This window comes from Anomaloglossus baeobatrachus, chromosome 8 (assembly GCF_048569485.1).
Source record: "Anomaloglossus baeobatrachus isolate aAnoBae1 chromosome 8, aAnoBae1.hap1, whole genome shotgun sequence".
Taxonomy (NCBI): Eukaryota; Metazoa; Chordata; class Amphibia; order Anura; family Aromobatidae; genus Anomaloglossus; species Anomaloglossus baeobatrachus.
The window spans coordinates 182,708,454-182,724,893 of NC_134360.1; the positions used below are offsets into that span (position 1 = coordinate 182,708,454).

General features: G+C 48.7%; 1 protein-coding gene across 5 annotated transcripts in view; it reads left to right on the forward strand.

The window, feature by feature from the left end:
- AGL (amylo-alpha-1,6-glucosidase and 4-alpha-glucanotransferase) overlaps window positions 1-16,440 on the forward strand; it is a 209,283-nt gene that overhangs the window by 147,607 nt on the left and 45,236 nt on the right. For all 5 annotated transcript variants that reach the window (XM_075322279.1, XM_075322281.1, XM_075322277.1 and 2 more), the window contains 5 exons: window positions 703-827; window positions 907-1,019; window positions 6,793-6,927; window positions 7,267-7,397; window positions 16,231-16,367. In XM_075322279.1, coding sequence (XP_075178394.1) covers window positions 703-827; window positions 907-1,019; window positions 6,793-6,927; window positions 7,267-7,397; window positions 16,231-16,367 — 641 coding nt within the window. The remainder of the gene's footprint in view (window positions 1-702; window positions 828-906; window positions 1,020-6,792; window positions 6,928-7,266; window positions 7,398-16,230; window positions 16,368-16,440) is intronic.

Genomic DNA, 16,440 nt, shown 5'->3' on the forward strand with positions numbered 1-16,440 from the left:
GCCACTTGGACTAGCCTGCATACCTTTTCAAAGCACTACCAAGTGCATGCTCATGCTTCGGCAGATGCGAGCTTGGGCAGACGTATCCTTCAGGCGGCTGTCGCCCATTTGTGAAGTTAGGCTCTGCCTACTTCTCAGTTTTTCTGTTTATTCCCACCCATGGACTGCTTTGAGACGTCCCAATGTCTGGGTCTCCCATAGGAACGATAAAGAAAAAGAGAATTTTGTTTACTTACCGTAAATTCTTTTTCTTATAGTTCCGTATTGGGAGACCCAGCACCCTCCCTGTTGCCTGTTGGCAGTTTCTTGTTCCGCGTGTTATCACCAGCTGTTGTCGTGGACAGAGTCTCCGGTTGTTCCGGTTCTTGCTCTGTCTTTACTTGTGGGTGGCTATTCTCCTTCAGCTTTTGCACTAAACTGGCTAGATCTGGTTCTCCAGGGGGTGTATAGGCTCAGAGGGAGGAGCTACACTTTTTAGTGTAGTTCTTTGTGTGTCCTCCGGAGGCAGAAGCTATACACCCAATGTCTGGGTCTCCCAATACGGAACTATAAGAAAAAGAATTTACGGTAAGTAAACAAAATTCTCTTTTTTCATGTTATAACCAAATTCTCATTGTGGAGACTTTTAATGTTTGTTAGTTTTCTAAATTTATAGTGTAAAATGATAAATCATTAGCGTGACTTTGTTTCTTCTGTGTGAAGGAAAAATCGAGGAGGTAATACTAGAAGCCAGGACAGTGGAGCGCAGCGCAGAGCCGTACAGACAGGACGAGCATTTCATTAATGGCTTGCCCCAGTACACTGTAGAGATCAGGGAACACATTCAGGTGAGGAGTCGCTGATTTATTGTAGGGTCTGATAAATTCCACTTTTGAGAATAATAATGAATGTGTTTTTATCCTGCAGCTCACAGACAGCAAAATCGTCAGACAAGCTGGAGTGACGACAAAGGGACCCAATGAATATGTCCAAGAAATAGACTTTGAGAACTTGACTCCAGGAAGTGTCATTATATTCAGGTATTGTTGATCTCAATGTGATGATGATCTCACATTCCCTATTTGGCTATGTCTATACAATAACCTGCTTCATGGGCAGGCTCCATAAGACCTGCTGTACTATCTGTATTCTCTCCGGCCTAGGAGATGTGGTGTGATCAGACCATGTCCCTGTACGGTCAGACACGGCCATTACACAGTACACAGCAGGGACACATATATAGGATTATCTCAGCACAGGAACTTTATTTTTAAACACATCCAATGGTGGGAATTATTATTATTCCAAGATCTATTGATTAAAATTAACTTTAAAATCAAGTTTGTTTGCGGGAAAACCACTTTAACCCCTTCACGACCGCGGGCAGTAAAATTACGTCCTATTTTAACGTGACTTAACGACCAGGGACGTAATTTTACTGCCTAAACTTCATTTGATTGCCGTGGCCATAGCAACGGCTTTCAAATGATGTCCCCTGCTGTTTCTTACAGCAGGGGACCTTTGCTTGACCCTAGGGGGGGCGGCATCGCCACCCCCTATCGACGATCGATGTGATTGGCTGTTCAAATCTGAACCGCCAACCACATCGATCGCACTAATTTCGGCAAAAATAATGCCCGAATTAGTGCGATCCTGTGAGATCCAGCTATGAGATGCCGCAGCTGCTGCAGCATATCATAGGTGGACCTCAAACATGTCTCCCCCAGCCCCTGCAGCACTGATTGGAGCGATCGTGCAATGACGCGCAATCGCTCCAATCAGTGTGCAGTGGGGCGGTGTGATTTGCCCGTGGCCGCCCTCCCCAGGCCTGTGCTGGCCTGCGAGCCCTCCCCCAACATGTCTGCAGCGTGCAGTGGCTGGTACTTGTGGTACCACGCCACCGCCGCTGCTGCCGCCGCCGCCGCCCTAGCTGTCACCGCTGCTGCACGTGAGTACTGTGCTCACTTTGCAGCCAGCCCGTGCGCGCTCCCGTGGTGCCCCTGCGCGCTCCCGTGGTGCCCCTGCGCGCTGCCATGGTAGCCCCTGCCGTGCCCCCCCCCCGCGATCTGCTCCCCCCAACCCCCCCCCCCCCCCCCCCGACATCCCGATCTGCTCCCCCCGCGATCTGACTGCCTCCCCCATTATCTCTGTTCTGCAGCTCCCTCTCCGGTCTCCCCCTCTGCTCTCCCCTCTCCCCCTCTGCTCTCCCCCGACGTCCTCTTACCTGTCTTCACCGGCCTGATCACATCTGCGTCCATCGCTGGGTCCTTCCTGGGCATTCTGCTGATCTGCCTGCTGCTCCTGTAAAGCTGTCCATCTCTCTGCCATCTATTCCTCTGCAGCTCTTCTGGTCAGTGTTCCTCCTGCTAGTCCTCTGGGTACTGTGAGTATAACTTTTTTTTTTTTTTTTCCGTATCCCCTGTCCATTTTTACACCTCATCTGTCCGTGCGTCCCGCCAAGCGCTGATCAGGGATGCAGATAACGGATCGGCATCCCTGCTCAATTTTTGGCGTGACTTTTTTTTTTTTTTCCGTATCCCCGACGCTTTTTGTATCGCATCCGTCCGTGCGTCCCGCCAAGCGCTGAACAGGGATGCAGATAACGGATCGGCATCCCTGCTCAATTTTTGGCGTGACTTTTTTTTCCGTATCCCCGACGCTTTTTGTATCGCATCCGTCTGTGCGTCCCGCCAAGCGCTGATCAGGGATGCAGATAACGGATCGGCATCCCTGCTCAATTTTTGGCGTGACTTTTTTTTTTCCGTATCCCCGACGCTTTTTGTATCACATCCATCCGTGCGTCCCGCCAAGCGCTGATCAGGGATGCACATAACGGATCGGCATCCATGGTCAATTTTTGGCGTGACTTTTTTCCATATTTGCGACGCTTTTTGTATCGCATCCGTCCGTGCGTCCCACCAAGCGCTGATCAGGGATGCACATAACGGATCTGCATCCATGGTCAATTTTTGGCGTGACTTTTTTTTTTTTTACGTATCCCCGACGCTTTTTTTTATCGCATCCGACCGTGCGTCCTGCAGCGGCCGATCAGTGCACTGCGTCTGTGCGTTTGAAAAGTCAAATGGCGCTCCTTCTCTTCTGAGCCCCGCCATGCGCTCAAACAATTTATTTCCACCACATATGAGGTATCTGCGTACTCAGGAGAAAATGCACAATACATTTTATGGTGCATTTTTTCCTGTTACCCTTGTGAAAAAAAAAGCTACCTAGTTGAAGCAACCGTTTTGTGGTAAAAAAAAAAAATTTTTCTTTTCACGGCTCAACGCTATAAACTTCTGTGAAGCCCCCAGGTGTTCAAAGTGCACATCAAACATCTAGAAAAATTATTTGAGGGCTCTAGTTTCCAAAATGGGGTCACTTGTGGGGGAGCTCCACTGTTTAGGCACCATAGGGGGTCTCCAAACGTGACATGGCGTCCGCTAATGATTCAAACCAATTTTGCTGTCAAATGGCGCTCCTTCTCTTCTGAGCCCCGCCATGCGCCCAAACAATTACTTTCCACCACATATGAGGTATCTGCGTACTCAGGAGAAATTGCACAATACATTTTATGGTGCATTTTTTCCTGTTACCCTTGTGAAAAAAAAAGCTACCTAGTTGAAGCAACTGTTTTGTGGTAAAAAAAAAAATTTTTCTTTTCACGGCTCAACGCTATAAACTTCTGTGAAGCCCCCAGGTGTTCAAAGTGCACATCAAACATCTAGAAAAATTATTTGAGGGCTCTAGTTTCCAAAATGGTGTCACTTGTGGGGGAGCTCCACTGTTTAGGCACCATAGGGGGTCTCCAAACGTGACATGGCGTCCGCTAATGATTCAAACCAATTTTGCTGTCAAATGGCGCTCCTTCTCTTCTGAGCCCCGCCATGCGCCCAAACAATTACTTTCCACCACATATGAGGTATCTGCGTACTCAGGAGAAATTGCACAATACATTTTATGGTGCATTTTTTCCTGTTACCCTTGTGAAAAAAAAAGCTACCTAGTTGAAGCAACTGTTTTGTGGTAAAAAAAAAAATTTTTCTTTTCACGGCTCAACGCTATAAACTTCTGTGAAGCCCCCAGGTGTTCAAAGTGCACATCAAACATCTAGAAAAATTATTTGAGGGCTCTAGTTTCCAAAATGGTGTCACTTGTGGGGGAGCTCCACTGTTTAGGCACCATAGGGGGTCTCCAAACGTGACATGGCGTCCGCTAATGATTCCAACCAATTTTGCTGTCAAATGGCGCTCCTTCTCTTCTGAGCCCCGCCATGCGCCCAAACAATTACTTTCCACCACATATGAGGTATCTGCGTACTCAGGAGAAAATGCACAATACATTTTATGGTGCATTTTTTCCTGATAGCCTTGTGAAAAAAAAAGCTACCTAGTTGAAGCAACCGTTTTGTGGTAAAAAAAATTTTTTTTCTTTTCACGGCTCAACGCTATAAACTTCTGTGAAGCCCCCAAGTGTTCAAAGTGCTCACCAAACATCTAGAAAAATTATTTGAGGGCTCTAGTTTCCAAAATGGGGTGACTTGTGGGGGAGCTCCATTGTTTAGGCACCTCAGGGGGTCTTCATACCCCACATGGCGTCCGCTAATGAGTGCAGCTAATTTTGCATTCAAAAATTCAAATGGCGCTCCTTGCCTTCCGAGCACTGCCGTGTGTCCAAAGATTTGATTTCCACCACATATGAGGTATCTGCGTATTCAGGAGAAAATGCACAATACATTTTATGGTGCATTTTTTCCTGTTACCCTTGTGAAAAAAAAAGCTACCTAGTTGAAGCAACCGTTTTGTTGTAAAAAAAAATTTTTTTCTTTTCACGGCTCAACGCTATAAACTTCTGTGAAGCCCCCAGGTGTTCAAAGTGCTCACCAAACATCTAGAACAATTATTTGAGGGCTCTAGTTTCCAAAATGGGGTCACTTGTGGGGGAGCTCCATTGTTTAGGCACCTCAGGGGGTCTTCAAACCCGACATGGCGTCCGCTAACAGGTGCAGCTAATTTTGCACTCAAAAATTCAAATGGCGCTCCTTGCCTTCCGAGCACTGCTGTGTGTCCAAACATTTGATTTCCACCACATATCAGGTATCTGCGTACTCAGGAGAAAATGCACAATACATTTTATGGTGCATTTTTTCCTGTTACCCTTGTGAAAAAAAAAGCTACCTAGTTGAAGCAACCGTTTTGTGGTAAAAAAAATTTTTTTTCTTTTCACGGCTCAACGCTATAAACTTATGTGAAGCCCCCAGGGGTTCAAAGTGCTCACCAAACATCTAGAAAAATTATTTGAGGGCTCTAGTTTCCAAAATGGGGTCACTTGTGGGGGAGCTCCATTGGTTAGGCACCTCAGGGGGTCTTCAAACCCGACATGGCGTCTGCTAATGAGTGCAGCTAATTTTGCGTTCAAAAATTCAAATGGCGCTCCTTCCCTTCCGAGCTCTGCCGTGCGCCCAAACAATTGATTTTTACCACATATGGGGTATCAGCGTACTCAGGAGAACATGCACAATAAATTGTATTGTGTACTTTCTCTTTTCTCCCTTGTAAAAATGAAAATTTTATGGCTAAAGTAACATTTTTGTGTTAAAAAGTAAAATTTTCATTTTTTCCTTCCACATTGCTTTGGTTCCTGTGAAGCACCTAAAGGGTTAATAAACTTATTGGATGTGGTTTTGAGCAGTGTGAGGGGTGTAGTTTTTAGAATGGGGTCACTTTTGGGTATTTTCTGTCACCTAGGCCTCTCAAAGTCACCTCAAATGTAATGTGGTCCCTAAAAAAATTATTTTGTAAATTTTGTTGGAAAAATGAGAATTTGCTGATGACCTTTGACCCCTTCTAACTTCCTAACGGAAAAAAAATTTGTTTCGAAAATTGCGCTGATGTAAAGTACACAAGTGGGAAATGTTATTTAGTAACTATTTTGTGTGACATATCTCACAGATTTATGGGCATAAATTTTCAAAGTTTGAAAATTGCGAAATTTTCAAAATTTTCGCCAAATTTCCTAAATTTTCACAAATAAACGCAAAAAATATCGGCCTAAATTTACCACTGACATGAAGTACAATATGTCACGAAAAAACAATCTCAGAATCGCCAGGATCCGTTGAAGCGTTCCAGAGTTATAACCTGTCAAAGTGACACTGGTCAGAATTGCAAAAAATGGCCCGGTCATTAGGGTGTTTTAGTGGCCGGGGGTGAAGGGGTTAAGGCCCTGTGTGCACGATGCACAGAATTGCCGCAAATTTCACTGAAGGAATGCTGCAGAAAATGTTTAGAACATTTCTGCAGTCCTTCTCCAGTGAAACCTATGGGGATAAAAAAATGCTGTGCGCACACTGCGTTTTTTTGCCCCGGCGGGTTTTGCTGCGGATTTTCTGCTGCGGAATTAATGTGCATGCCACTTCTTTTCCGCAGGTACCTGCGGTTTTTGGCCATAGATAATGGTAAAAAACCGCAGGGACCAACCTGCGGAAAAACCGCAGCAATTACGCACACAAACCGCAGCAAATCCGCATGCGGATTTCGGGTGTGTTTTTTTGCATTGTTTTTGCCACGGGTGCGGTAATCTTTCAGAGGGTCCGGAATTTTCTTAAGAAAATTCCATTTTCTAGAGCGCACAGGGCCTAAGAGCTGAAAATAAAAATAAAAACTATTTTTTTCTGCTGAGTGTAATTGCCTCGGTTTCTAATTTGTTGCTCAGTAACCTGGTGATTGTGTTTTATTTTCCTTTTTATTGTATTTATTCATCCAGATTTTATTGATACTTATTCATCATTAAGTGTAATGTGTGCATTTACTGTAGGGTCAGCCTGGATCCCAATGCTCAGAAATCCGTGGGCATCCTACGCAGTCATTTGATCCAGTTCAGGCCACATTTCAAGTCGGGCAGCCTGAAAGACGACCAGCAGTATCCCGTCTTGAAGGTTCCCTTTGAAACGTGAGTGCTGTGCACATATTACGTGTGACTCTTTTCTTTATTTGGGATTTGTTTTCTTGTATTATACATTAGTAACGCTTAGTACTGGGGTCAAGTGGTCATGATGCGTGTGGGGCAAGAATTCCAACATGGGGTATGAGCAAGGCTGGAAAATACAAATCTGTCCGGTGCAGACCACCACTAAACCCCTACCTGATGCTTCTTCTGCTCCTCACAATGTCTTATGTGTAGGCTCAATTACGGCCATGTTCTAGAATCCCCGTATAACACAGGATTGGCTTCGCTTTCATACTGTTGTGGACATTTATATTTACAAATCACAATTTCTTTCTCGTCTAGCATTACATCTAAGCTGTCTCTGTCTGACCTTAACCAAGTACTATATCGCTGTGACTCAGAGGAGCAAGAAGATGGGGGTGGATGTTACAACATACCAAACTGGACCCCCTTAAAGTATGCTGGTTTGCAAGGTGAGGTTACTCTGCATTGCCTAAGGGGTGCTTTACACGCTGCGACATCGCTAGCATTTGCTAGCGATGTCAAGCATGATTGCACCCGCCCCGTCGCATGGCCGATATGTGGTGATCGCTGCCGTAGCAAACATTATCGCTACGGCAGCGTCACATGCACATACCTGCTCTACGACGTCGCTGTGATCACCGAACCAACTCCTTTTTAAGCAGGCGGTTCGTTCAGCGTCACAGCGACATCACAGCAGCGTCACCGAACCGCCGCCCAATAGAAAAGGAGGGGCGGAGATGAGTGGCCGGAACATCCCGCCCACCTCCTTCCTTCCTCCTTTTCAGGTGGACGCAGGTAAGGAGATGTTTGTCGTTCCAGCGGCATCACACACAGTGATGTGTGCTGCCGCAGGAACGACAAACAACATCGTACCTGCAGCAGCACCGATATTATGGAAATGAGCAACGTGTCAACTAGCAACGATCTTGCATGTTTTTGCACTCGTTGATCATCGCTCATAGGTTTTACACGCTGCGATGTCGTTACTGGCGCCGGATGTGCGTCACTAACGACTTGACCCCTGACGATATATCGGCAGCGGTGTCGCAGCGTGTAAAGTACCTCTAAGCTTCAGTGATGCTGAAATATTGTATTTCTCTCTCGCCTTATTGGGGGACATGGTCCTGTGTCCCCCAATGAAGGCTCAGAGAAAAAGATTTTATGGTGAGTACACAAAAATCTTCCTATCTTTTAAAATAACCAATAAATATTTGCTGAAAATGACAAATATTCCAATATTGTAAGTTCAGCCGACTTTAATTAATGTGTATAAGGGCATTAAAGGGAATCTGTCACCAGGTTTTTGCTACCTCAACTGAGAGCATAACGTAGAGATAGATCCCCTGATTACAGCGATGTGTCACTTATTGGGCTGCTTGCCGTAGTTATAATAAATCACTATTTCTTTATCGTTCCTTTGTGAGACCCAGACCATGGGTGTTTAGCTTCTGCCTCCGGAGGACACACAAAATACTACACTTAAAAGTGTAGTTCCTCCTTCTGAGCTTATACACCCCCTGGTAGCCAGTCCTAGCCAGTTTATTGCTTTGTGTCAGGAGGCATACATCCACACATGCATTCTCATCTGATTTGTTTGACTTTTGGAAAGAGTTTGAAGAAAAGCGGGTCCATGTCTGGACTCCCGGCATGTCCCTTCTCACCCCAGTGTCGGCGGTGTTGTTAAGGTTGATTTACAAGCCTGCAGACTTACATGCCGCGCTCCTTCACCATCCCTTCTGGGCTCTGGCTTGAAGTGGGAGCCAGCACGGTCTCCATGCCTGGCAGGAGTCCGGTCTCCATCCACAGCCCCTTGAGGATTCTGTTGGACCGGAGCACTCATCCCCAGGGACATGGCCCTGCGTCTCAGCAGCTAAGTACCTGAGACGTTTATGTTGGGGGTCCCGGTTCTTTATTGTAAGGGGAGAGTATGCTGTATGTGATTGTTTGTTTTAACTTTTCCGGCGGGTTCTCTAGCTTTTGCCTGAGAACTGCGCCGATGGTGCCTGCTTGTCGGCCTCGCCGCTTAAATTTAGGCCCCGGCTTTGCCGGAGGCCTAGTTTCATTTTCCTGCCCTCGCATGTCACTCATGCAGAGGGACAGGTTCGGCTCCTCCCGGCGGTTGTTCTACACAGGGGAGGGACACTCCCCACTGCTGGGGCGTCCCTCCTTCCCTGCAGGTCTCTATAGCCCTCCAGTTCCCGCTTTTTTATAGGAACGCCCTCTTCTCAGGCAGAGTTCACTCTGCTCTGAGACATCCTGCATTCTGCATCTCTGCTGAGGTGCTGCGACTGGGGGACCGGGCTTCGGGATCTGGAGGGCACACAACACCGCGCTCAGCGGTCTGGTAATCCACAGCCGGTCTCCGGTTGTGGACCTCTGTATATTCTCCCTGGGGTTCATTCTCTGCAAAGCCCCCACTCCAGCAGCATGTCTCACACAAGGAGCAAGGCTCCAAAGCTTATTCTGCATGTACTGCATGTAAGCTCCTGCTGCCTGAGCCGAGCACCTATCCACATTGTGATGTCTGCTCTAACTTGGAGATGCCACAGCCTGGAGTCTCACCCCCAGTGGTCTCTCAGGCTGCTGCTGCACCTGTGATTGAACCCCCGACCTGGGTAGAGTCCTTTTCTAGGTCCATATCCCAGTCATTTGCTGAGTCCATGGGGCTTTTGTCCAGGACTTTGATGAATATGCATCAGCCCCCCTCACAGGGTGCCTCTAATACTCTTGACAGAGGACTCCTATCCTCTGACCTCCGTCCATCGGAGCTCACGGAGGATTCATCATCTGATCCCAGACCCCGTCCTTCTAAGAGAAGGCGCAGGGTTTCCTCCCCCTCCCACGGCTCTGTCTCAAGAGCTGACTCTCAAGATGAGGAGGATGCCCTCACTGGGGGCTCGGAGGCTATGTATCCCATCGATTTCTCTGAGGGTGACTCAGATCTTAGTGATTTGATTGCTTCTATTAATTCTGTGCTGGATCTCAATCCGCCAGTGTCAGAGGAGCAACTCTCTTTGGCAGAAAAACATCATTTTTCCTCGCCTAAGAGAGTGAAGAGTGTGTTCTTTAACCACTCCAGTTTTCAGACCGCTGTGACCAAACCCAGGGTCTGCCCTGACAAACGCTTTCCAAAGCGTGGTTCTGATGACCGGTTTCCATTTCCACCTGAGGTGGTCAAGGAGTGGTCTCACTCCCCAAAGGTAGACCCTCCGGTGTCTAGGCTATCAGCCCGGACCGTTGTGTCGGTGGCTGACGGCACCTCACTTAAGGATTCCACTGACCGTCAGATTGACCTTCTGGCCAAATCTGTGTATGAAGCTGCGGGGGCCGCGTTTTCCCCGACTTTTGCAGCAGTGTGGGCTCTCAAAGCCATCTCTGCTTCTCTAGAGGAGATGCATTCCCTCACCAAGGAATCTATGCCTGAGATGGTTACCTTAACTGCTCAGGCTTCAGCCTTTTCATCTTATGCCATGTCTGCCATGCTAGAGGCTGCTCACCGCACTGCGGTGGCTTCAGCTAATTCTCTTGTTATCCGCAGGATTTTGTGGCTTCGAGAGTGGAAGGCAGATGCTTCTTCCAAGAAGTTTCTTGCTGGGCTCCCTTTTGCTGGTTCACGGCTGTTTGGTGAACAGCTGGATGAAATCATTAAAGAAGCTACTGGCGGGAAGAGTACTTCCATGCCACAAACCAAGACCAGGAAACCCGCCCAGGGTAGGAATCAATCGAGGTTTCGTTCCTTTCGTTCCTCCAACTGGTCATCCTCTAAGCCTTCCGCCTCGTCCGCTAACTCAGCCAAGGATCAGAAATCCAACTGGCGCCCAAATGCGCGTCCGCAGAAGACCGCAGGAGGTTCTGCCACTAAGGCAGCTTCCTCATGACTCTCGGCCCGCTCCAGCCACGTCCTTAGTCGGTGGCAGGCTCTCCCACTTTGGCGACGCTTGGTTAAAGCAAGTCTCCGATCAGTGGGTGAGAGACATCATATCTCACGGCTACAGGATAGAATTCTCTTCCAGCCCTCCAAACAGGTTTTTTCTCTCAACTCCCCCCTGCTCCAAGGCCACCGCCTTCTCGCAGGCCGTGGCGTCCTTGCAGGCAAACGGAGTGATTGTCCCAGTTCCCGCTCAGGAACGGTTCAGAGGTTTTTACTCAAATCTCTTCCTAGTTCCAAAAAAGGACGGTTCCTTCCGGCCCATCCTGGATCTCAAGCTTCTCAACAAGTATGTCCGGGTGCGGCATTTTCGCATGGAGTCTCTGCGATCAGTCATTGCCTCTATGACCCAAGGGGAGTTCCTGGCGTCCATCGACATCAGAGATGCCTATCTACATGTGCCAATCGGAGTGTCACATCAGCGTTGGTTACGTTTTGCGATAGGAGAGGATCATTTCCAATTTGTGGCTCTCCCCTTCTGGTTAGCCACGGCCCCTCGGGTATTCACCAAGGTCATGGCGGCAGTGATTGCGGTCCTGCACCTCCAGGGGTTAGCAGTGCTTCCTTATCTGGACGACCTTCTGGTCAAGGGTACATCCAGCGCAGACTGTCAGCGGAGTGTTTCGCTCACTCTCGCCACCCTAGCCCAATTCGGGTGGATTGTCAATCTTCCCAAATCCACTCTGACTCCGATCCAGAGTCTCACGTACCTAGGGATGCAGTTCGAGACTTTGCTGGCACTTGTGAAGTTGCCCTTAGGCAAACAGCTGTCACTCCGGTTGGCGGTGCACTCTCTCCTGAGGCCCCGCCGTTATACCCTCAGGCGTCTGATGCAGGTGCTGGGTCAAATGGTGGCGTCAATGGAGGCGGTTCCCTTTAACCAGTTCCATCTGCGTCCTCTGCAGCTGGACATTCTCCGCTGTTGGGACAAACGGCCTTCCTCCTTACAGAGGTTAGTGGCTCTGTCGCCACGGACCAGGAGCTCTCTTCAGTGGTGGCTTCGACCCCTCTCCCTGTCCCAAGGGCGCTCCTTCCTGACTCCGTCCTGGGTGATTCTCACCACGGATGCCAGCCTATCCGGCTGGGGAGCGGTACATCTCCACCACAGAGCACAGGGCACTTGGACTCCGTCCGAGTCAGCCCTTTCAATCAATGTGCTGGAAACCAGAGCTGTGCTTCTAGCTCTCCTAGCCTTTCACCACCTGTTGGCGGGCAGGCACATTCAAGTCCAGTCAGACAACGCGACAGCGGTTGCCTACATAAATCACCAAGGCGGGACACGCAGCCGCCTGGCAATGTTGGAGGTCCAACGCATTCTTCAATGGGCGGAGGACTCCAAGTCCACCATATCCGCAGTCCACATCCCTGGCGTAGAAAACTGGGAGGCAGATTATCTCAGCCGTCAATCCGTGGACGGTGGCGAGTGGTCCCTGCACCCGGCAGTGTTTCAGTCAATCTGCCGCAAGTGGGGCACTCCGGACGTGGACCTAATGGCATCCCGTCACAACAACAAGGTTCCGGTTTACGTGGCTCGCTCCCACGATCCTCAGGCCTTCGCCGCGGACGCTCTGGTTCAAGACTGGTCCCAGTTTCGTCTGTCCTATGTGTTTCCCCCTCTAGCTCTCTTGCCCAGAGTCCTGCGCAAGATCAGAATGGAGGGCCCTTGAGTCATCCTCATTGCACCGGACTGGCCCTCTCGCAAGGTCCGTTTTTCCGCCCGAATTCTGCGGCACTCAAATTGACGGCGTGGCTCTTGAGTCCTGGATTTTGACGGCTTCTGGTATTCCTCCTGAAGTCATCTCCACTATGACTCGGGCCCGTAAGTCTTCCTCCGTCAAGATCTATCACAGGACTTGGAAAATTTTCCTGTCCTGGTGTCGCTCTTCCGGCCATTCTCCTTGGCCATTCTCGTTGCCGACCCTTCTGTCTTTTTTACAGTCCGGTCTGCAGCTAGGACTGTCCCTCAACTCTCTCAAGGGACAAGTCTCAGCTCTATCAGTGCTGTTCCAGCGGCGTCTCGCCCGGCTGGCTCAGGTCCGCACCTTCATGCAAGGTGCGTCTCACATCATTCCACCTTATCGGCGGCCCTTGGATCCCTGGGACCTTATCTTGGTCCTCACGGTATTGCAGAAACCCCCTTTCGAGCCCCTTAGGGAGGTTTCTTTGTATTGTCTTTCTCAAAAGGTGGCCTTTCTAGTTGCCATAACTTCTCTCAGGAGAGTCTCTGATTTGGCTGCGCTCTCCTCGGAGTCACCTTTTTTGGTTTTTCACCAAGACAAGGTAGTTCTCCGTCCGACCTCGGACTTTCTTCCTACGGTGGTCTCTCCCTTCCTCCTTAACCAGGATATTTCCTTGCCTTCCTGCTGTCCGGCCCCTGTGAGAAAGCGCTGCATACTCTAGATCTGGTGCGTGCTCTCCGGATCTATGTGTCTCGCACCGCTGCGCTTAGGCGGTGCACCTCTCTTTTTGTGCTAACCACAGGGCGGCGCAAGGGTCCCTCTGCTTCTAAGCCGACCTTGGCCCGTTGGATTAGATCGACCATTTCAGACGCCTACCAGGGTACTCAGGTGCCTCCCCCGCCTGGGATCAAAGCACACTCGACCAGAGCTGTCGGTGCCTCTTGGGTTTTTAGGCACCAGGCTACGGCTCAACAAGTCTGTCAGGCTGCCACTTGGACTAGCCTGCATACCTTTTCGAAGCACTACCAAGTGCATGCTCATGCTTCGGCAGATGCGAGCTTGGGCAGACACATCCTTCAGGCGGCTGTCGCCCACTTGTGAAGTTAGGCTCCGCCTACTTCTTAGTTTTTTTCTGTTTATTCCCACCCAGGGACAGCTTTGGAACGTCCCATGGTCTGGGTCTCCCAAAGGAACGATAAAGAAAAAGAGAATTTTGTTACTTACCGTAAATTCTTTTTCTTATAGTTCCGTATTGGGAGACCCAGCTCCATCCCTGTTGCCTGTTGGCAATTTTCTTGTTCCGTGTGTTCTCACCGGCTGTTGTCGTGGACAAAGTCTCCGGTTGTTGCGGTTCTTACTCGGTTCTACTTGTGGGTGGCTATTCTCCTTCAGGGTTTGCACTAAACTGGCTAGGACTGGCTACCAGGGGGTGTATAAGCTCAGAGGGAGGAGCTACACTTTTAAGTGTAGTACTTTGTGTGTCCTCCGGAGGCAGAAGCTAAACACCCATGGTCTGGGTCTCCCAATACGGAACTATAAGAAAAAGAATTTACGGTAAGTAACAAAATTCTCTTTTTTTTCTGCTGCTGATCTATCAGTTCTCTGAATGCTAAGCTCTCTATAACCCCCACAGCTTCCTCGGTACACTGTAAATAAGCAGAAAGCTGTCAATCAGTGATAGGCCCAGGGTTATACAATGCTAATGAATATGGAGGACTACCTGGCAGCAGGTATACTAGGGATAGTATCTAGGGATAATCTGCAGATGAAGTAGTGATTTTATCAAAACTACACAAAGCAGCCCAGTAAGTGACACATCGCTGTAATCCGGGATTCTATCTCTACATTATGCTGCTCACAGATTAGGTGGCAAAAATCTGCTGACAGATTCTCTTTAAAGGGGCTGTCCACTACTAGGACCACTCCTTCTGATTTCATAAGATTTCCCCAGGTAAAATAAAAAGCCTATACTTACCGCCATGGCCGATGTGCTTCCGGGCCTTACTTGACGTTGTGACGTCACGCGAGTCCCACTTCCAATCAGCTCCAGCTTCTGTCTTTCTGCCTCACAGCAGCAATCAACAGGAAGTGAGCGGCAGCCGCAGCGCTCACTTCCTGTTGATTAGCTCATTTGTCCGAAGGCGGGGAGACAAAAGCCGGTGCTGATTGGACGTGGGGCTCGTGTGATGTCACAACACAACGTGACCCCCAGGAATGCAAGCCCTGGCTCCGCTGGAACCACGCCGGCCGTGGAGGGGAGTATAGGTTTTTTTATTTTACCTAGCGGAAAAGTGAAATCAGAAGTGGACAGCGCCTTTAAGGTACAGTGGAACCTCGCTTAATGAGTAACCCAGTTAACGAGAATTTCGCTTAACAAGCAAAGCTTGCTGTAAATTTGTAACTCAATTTACGAGAAAGCTTTGCTGTACGAGCAAAATCCTCACCGCACACACTTCTGGTTCCGCACATCCACCGCGCTCTGACCCGCTCTTGCAGTCCACACAAACACACCCAAGCACGCACAAAACACACACAAACAAACACGTATGCACACACATACAGTATTATGTTCACCTTACCTTCTGTTCCATCGCCGGCCTCCTGGGTCTTGTAGTTCGCCGCTCCAGGATGTGTATCGGCAAGCATCGCGACAAGGCAGGAACTTCCCCTGTCAGCTGCTACTTAAAGGCAGCGCGCTGACCAATCAGAGGCAAGCGGCTCCTGCCTTTGCCTTTTTCCTGCCGTCAACGTCAAAGTTCCTCCCTCGTCTTGATGATTACCCGACACACAGCTTGTACTAGCGAACAGCAAGTCCCAGGAGTCCGGCGATGGAACGGAAGGTAAGGTGAGCATAATATGTGCGTGTGCGTGCTTGTGTGTGCTTGTGTGTGTGTGTGCGTGCGTGCTTGTGTGTGTTTGTGTGTGTGTGGAATGGCACAATAGGGGACCAGGATGGGACATTTAACAAGTTGTGGAACGAATTGTCTGCATTGCAAGGATTTCCTATGGGAAATCTTGCTCTGATGAACGAGTAACTTGGTTAACCAGCACACTCCCAGAACGGATTGTTCTCGTTAACCAAGGTTCCACTGTATGTGTGTTTTGAACAAGAGGAATCTATATTGTCTCAATGGTGATAATCTAGGATTACAGTAAAAATGTACCAATAATACAAATAGAATGATGAGACTCTGTCTCATCCTGCACCGGCCAACTGCTGTGTTGTGCGCAGATTTATTAGGCTATGTGCGCACAGTGCGTTTTTCGCTGCGTTTTTGCGCGTTTTTCGGGTGCGTTTTTTGGCCTCAAAACTGCATGACTTTGCTTCCCCAGCAAAGTCTATGAGTTTTCATTTTTCTTGTCCGCACACAACTGTTTTTTTAACCTGTGTTTTTGAGCTTGAAAAAAAAAATGGACATGTCAATTCTTTTCCTCCAAACGCAGCAAAACGCAGAGATCAAAAACGCAGCAAAACGCAGCCAAAAATGCACCAAATCGCGGTAAAAACGCATGCAGTTTTTGATGCGCTTTTTCGACGCAGGTGCGTTTTTGTGCGTTTTTAGAGGCCAAAAACGCAGTGTCAAAAAAACGCAGCGTGCGCACATAGCCTTACATTGGATTTCTAAATGTAGTACTTTTTGGAATTGTATCTAATCACCAATAATATGTTAAAAGGTTTAATCTCTGTCATGGCTGACATCAGACCTAAGAATGATCTTGGACATCCATTTTGTGATAATCTGCGATCTGGAGATTGGATGATTGATTACCTGAGTAACCGCCTGATTGCTCGAGGAGGAGCATGTGCAGAGGTGAGCAACTCACAATGGGGAAAGTTCATGTAGTCATAAGGGACCGACTGACCAGAATCACACAGTCCCAGCT